The following is a 5,338-nucleotide window of genomic DNA, read 5'->3' on the forward strand; positions in this document are numbered from 1 at the left end:
TTCCAATTCTAGGGCGGCCTCAGGATCTAGTTGTGGTTGGAAAGGATGTTCATCTATTCTTTCGTCGTGTACATCGACTTCCGATAAGTTTTCCTCTAAGCAGTAAAGGTTAGTATAAAATTCCTCTAATACCCCGACCATTTCTTGTGGTCCGGATACTAACTGATAATTACTATCCATCATTTTTACTATATTATTTCTGTTTTCTGTTGTGTTCTTAATGCTAAAAGTCGTCCCGTAGCCTCCTGATATTCATAAAGCTCCCCACGATATGCTTGGAACATCTGGGCAATTTTGTTCTGAAAATATTCATTTATTTCTGATTTAGCTGTTGCTAATCTGGTCACATGTTCAGCTAATAAACACTCTGGGCCTCCCTTATTCATTATCTGAATATGTTCTGCCTCTAGGTTAGATAGTTTCTTAAGCAATTGATCTATTTTTTCTTTATATTGTTTTTGACGGCGAGCTACATTCCCTATTATATGACCTCTCAGGGCAGCTTTAAACGTATCCAAGACTATCTCGTGGGATGCACTATACCTGTTGCAATCAAAAAATTCCTGTGCCCACTGTTTAATAAAAATACTAAATTCTTCATCTGAGAGCAGCTTCTTATCGAAGGACCATTGTACCCTTTGTCTATCTTTGTTGAGCTCTTTCACCTCAAGTATCAAGGGGTTATGATCAGAATACAATTGAGGCAGTTTTTTAATGTCTAAACTACCTATTAATAAATGGGAGGCAAGAAAATAGTCCAACCGTACAAATTTCCTTTGCGGGTGGGAAAAGTATGTGAATCCAGGATCCATTTGTTATTTTTCTACCCAGACATCACACAGACCATGAGTATCTATAAATGCTCTGATTGCCCTATATACCCTCGGTTTCCTTCCTAGGTATTTTTGTGACTGGATATTTATCACGTCCTGATGTAAATTAAAGTCACCACATACTATCAGCCGCTGAGACCAGTTAGTTAGTTCTGTTTCCAATACACTCCAAATATTATCATCACCTAAATTGGAGCCATAAACATTCACAATTGTGAGACCATTAAGTAACTCTGCTATTGCCCAGCGCCCCCACTTGTCCGCTGCTGATCGTATTGCCAGTCCATCCCGTTGTCTAAGATATATCGCTACCACTCTAATCATAGTATCCTGACTGGAACATACCGCTAGGGAGTAGCCCCTGACCTCTAAAAGATTCCTATTTCGCCATGGTATATGAGTTTCTTGTAAGCATATTACGTCTGGGTTCAGTGTTCTAATTATCTCAAAGACCTTTTCAGTTTCTATCATTTAAACCGCCCACATTAGATGAGTAAATCCTAGATGTATCCATATTTGATACTACTAGTTCCCTTATCTGGCCATTGTCGCTCTTTGACAGTTTCCAATAAAGAAAGACATCTCTAATTTCAGTTTTTTATTTTGCTTATCCTGTCCCTGGACCCACTCCTTTACTTGCCCTCCCCCCTCCCTCGACCCCCCTTACCCCTACCCCTAACAGTAACCCTACCTTCACCCCCTCACCTGACCCTGTGCCCCCCCTAACCCCAGCTAACCGCCCCCACCCCCCTCCCTTTCCCTCTACATAGGCAAAAGGGCTTATGGCCCTTACGATGGAGAGAGACTAGCACCTTTGTGTCTCCCCCTCTTCTTATGTTGGGGATTGATCCCCAATAAGGTATATCCATATATATTGCTTTTGCATAATTACACATTATATAATCTCAAGCCAATGTCCCCCAACCATATAATCATCAGGTGGCTAACAGTTTATCAATCCCATATTCTTTCTTTTTCCCACTTCTTACAGTGTTCCAATAGAGTCCAGATATTTATTGGCTTGAATTTCTGAAGTAAAGAACCTGGTTTGGCCTTTATTGACCGTTTTTAATGTGGCTGGGTTAAGTAAGAACACCTCTGCCCCCTTGTTTTGAAACGGTTTTATAAGCTGTCGTAATAGCCACCTCTTCTCCACCGTATAGTGGCAAAAGTCAGGTCTTCCAAAGAATTGAGCACCCTTTCCATGTCGCTTCTTATCTGGTCTCGCCAAATCGTATAGAGCCTGTCGTGCTAGAAAGTTGTTTAAGGAGATCAGGATGGCCCTTGGCTTGACCTCTGATTGAGGTCCCCTAGATGACATTGCTCTAAATGGGAATCTGTGAGCCCTTTGGACCTCGCTAGACCAATTCCACATTGTATGTTCGGGAAAGGCTTCAGTAAAAAGGTCTATTACAAACTTACGCACATCTGGCCCTTCGGATCCTTCCAGAATACCTAGCACTCTTAGATTATTGCGGCGTAGGCAATTCTCCAAATCCACAATTTTCAACTGGGTGTCATCTCTCTTAGAGGTCATAGTATTGAGAGTGGTTTTCTGTGTTGTTACCTCATCCTCTAAAGTTGATATTCTCGCCTCTGCCTCATTCATTCTGTCTGTGAATTCATTGCAGGTTTTCGCAATTTTACTAACTGTATTCTGGAGTTTCCGGCAAGCGGTGTGGGTCTTAAGATTTTCTGTTCGAGTTTCAAGCCGGTGACCCACAATGGATTGGTAGATCGCAGCCAGCGATATTTCTCCTGCCTGTTCCACCGTCTGGTCCCCCGCCGCACATCCATTATCTGGAGCCAGTTCTGTCAGTTCTGTAGCAGGGGGTCGAGACTGGGGGGTCAGAGAAATCTCCCACATCAGGCTTTTGGCCACCCCCAATTGGGGCACTTTTGTTGGGTTTAACAATCTGCTTTGCAGCATAGTGGTATTCATATTTTGTCTCTTCATTGTTTGACGTGGTTGATTCATTCCACAAGCTTATTGCTGATCCTTCCAGAGATCCCGAGCTTAGACCCCAATCTTTCTCGTCCTGCCCGTCAGCCTGCTCATCTTGATCCTCTTCCGATAGGTCCGAAGATTCTGAAAGGGAATAGTATTTTTCCCCCGAGTCTCCCTCTTTATAAGACTTTAGCGTGCTCCTACTTTTAACATCGTGACCCGAGGTGGGGTCCTGCACAGGGGTGTCTTGACAATGCTGTGAATCTCCTGCTGCAGGGTCAAACCCTGCCACCTCCGTAGCTGCCTGCGCTGGCATTATTACAGATCCTTTTTCCTGATTAGGACATGTTTTAGTCTGTTCAGCATCAGCATCAGACTTAGTACTATCCATCCCAGCTTGAGTTCAGCGCTCATTATTTTCTCCTCAGTGTCTTTTATACCTTTTATAAACATTTGAGGGACTTTTTTTCTCGCACTGAGCTTACTATCCGCAGCCTGTACACTTATATCACCAATTGCACCTTCCAAGGCTGCTTTAGCATTGCTACCAGATTTAAATACAACTTCCAATCTGCTTTCATCCATCATACCCTGGCTTTTACCACCACGGGCCGATTTTGGAGGCATAGTGCTTACTTCTTGCCACAGACGGCTACCTTTGAGTCACAGTTCTTTGTTAGCTAAAGTCCAACAACTCTATATACTTATATGGCTCCTAAGTCTTTCAACCAGAGTACCAGCGTACTTGTTATGTAGTCCTTTCACTGGCCGTGTATTAAGCGAGTCCAGTCACAGTATTCCGCAACGTCTTAGCTATTCAGATGCTCCCCCAAATGGACTGCCCTAGCGTTTTACTGGCAGCGTTTTTCCCCTTTATTCAACAGAGTCAGCAGAGATCTTTTAAGCAGTTTTAACAGTAAATCCTGCCCCAGCGTTTTCACAGCGTTGGCAGCGTTTTTCAAACTGCTTAACTAACCTCCGAGAATGCAGACATTCCTATGCTTAGCGGCACCAGCAGCGTTTTTTGCAGTCCTTTTTCTCTGAACATGAGCTTGTGCGAATTCCAGCAGTTTTACTTCCAGCAGAAAAAATGGCCAAGCACCTTTTCGGCTTTCACTCCACCACAAACTGCCAAGCAGCAAGCAGTTGCGATGTCTCCTGACGTGCTCTGGCTGGAGCTGCAGTCCGCCGCCACCTCCTCCTCCCCACTACTCCTCCTTGCCGATAAACAAAAGCGAAGGAATCAATGTTGCCACGACGGTAGGAGTTGTAACAGTAGGGGTCTTCCCCTGACAATGGCTTTCCTTTTCGTTTTATTTGGATATACTGGATATCTTCATAACCAGCAACAGCTTCTACAGTGAAGAGGGAGATCCCAGTGAGGAGCTCCTCTCGCGCACGGCTGACTCGCAGCAGCCATCTTTGCCAACGTGCTAACGATAACTTCTAATGTATTAACATGAAAAAGTGTTTGCACAATAACCCTCCTGAAATTATTAAAAGGCAAAGTCACTACTAATTGATAGTATGCAACTCTGCAGATGTTCTAATGTTATGTGATAAAAATGTGTATTTCAGAAATAATACATAAATATTTGTTCTGGAAAATGATTATTATGCAATGATTTTTTTAGTTGTGCCTAATACTGACATGTAACTGCTGATGAAGAATAGTGGTTGAAAATAATCCAGAAAAGTCTAAATAAAGTTAATAATGTTTGATTTATATTAATCATAACGTGAAGATGATTCAGCAAAATTACATGTAGGCCTTAGCTGTCTTTTCTTTCTAGCTCGAATCGTAGAATCAAGCTGAAGTAGTCTCTTTAGACGCTGTGAGTACTTTTCCGAAAGTTTCTTTCCTTTATTCAACAACAATGGGTTCACTTTTGATTTAGCAACATTCTTGACAGAAATGTATCAATATGATTGCAAACCCAGGGAAAGTGCCTGGGAATAGACAGACTGTGAGTAAAAGGGAAGTTTGTTACTTAAGTGGAAAGGATGGAACTGAATTTTATTTGGAACTTAATGAATTTGCAAAAGGATTACTTAATGCTTCAGGATTTCTTAGTGAGGTATTGATCACACCCTGAGCAGCCCACCATGAGCAACCAATGGAAACCATATGGGCCGATGGAAAGTATACTTTGTGTGTGTAAACCATGAACATTTGGAAGTATAGTTGACCCTTGGAGGAGGAGTCGGGCTGGCTATCATTTTCCACTTTCCTGTCTGGCATGCTGTTGGATTGAACTTTGATTTTCCTCTATGCCAAACCTTTGAACTAAACTTTTCCTGGCTGACCTGAACCTGCACTTTGCCGGCTGGTAAAGTTATGCTGGAATTAACCTTTCAACTGAAGGGTTAACTGACTCCTTCTGTCACATTACTTGTAAAAAAAATCAGCCATAAGGATAAAGGATAAATTTTTATTATGTATAGTTAATTTAAACCAGTGCAATCGTTACATTTAAGCAAGTTTTTAAAATGTGATAAAAAAGTCTGTATAATTGTCAAAGTCTGTGCGGTAAGGGACCGAAAGAATCTGTCTTTC

The 5,338-nt window shown here is 42.2% G+C and overlaps 1 protein-coding gene across 1 annotated transcript; it reads right to left on the reverse strand.

Annotated features, from left to right (window-relative positions):
• Positions 1-1,818: 1,818 nt before the first annotated feature.
• On the reverse strand, positions 1,819-4,208 carry LOC147711407 (uncharacterized). Its single transcript, XM_086919481.1, has 2 exons — positions 3,001-4,208; positions 1,819-2,872 (listed from the first exon to the last, which is right to left on the reverse strand). Exon 2 carries the CDS (start codon positions 2,809-2,811, stop codon positions 1,819-1,821), a length of 993 nt encoding a protein of 330 aa, XP_086775607.1. The 5' UTR covers positions 2,812-2,872; positions 3,001-4,208.
• Positions 4,209-5,338: the final 1,130 nt, after the last annotated feature.

Source organism: Lissotriton vulgaris, chromosome 5 (assembly GCF_964263255.1).
Source record: "Lissotriton vulgaris chromosome 5, aLisVul1.2, whole genome shotgun sequence".
Classification (NCBI taxonomy): Eukaryota; Metazoa; Chordata; class Amphibia; order Caudata; family Salamandridae; genus Lissotriton; species Lissotriton vulgaris.

Coding starts and splice junctions, on each gene's coding strand:
- LOC147711407 (XM_086919481.1), bottom strand. CDS start 2,811: ATGAATCAACCACGTCAAACAATGAAGAGACAAAATATGAATACCACT.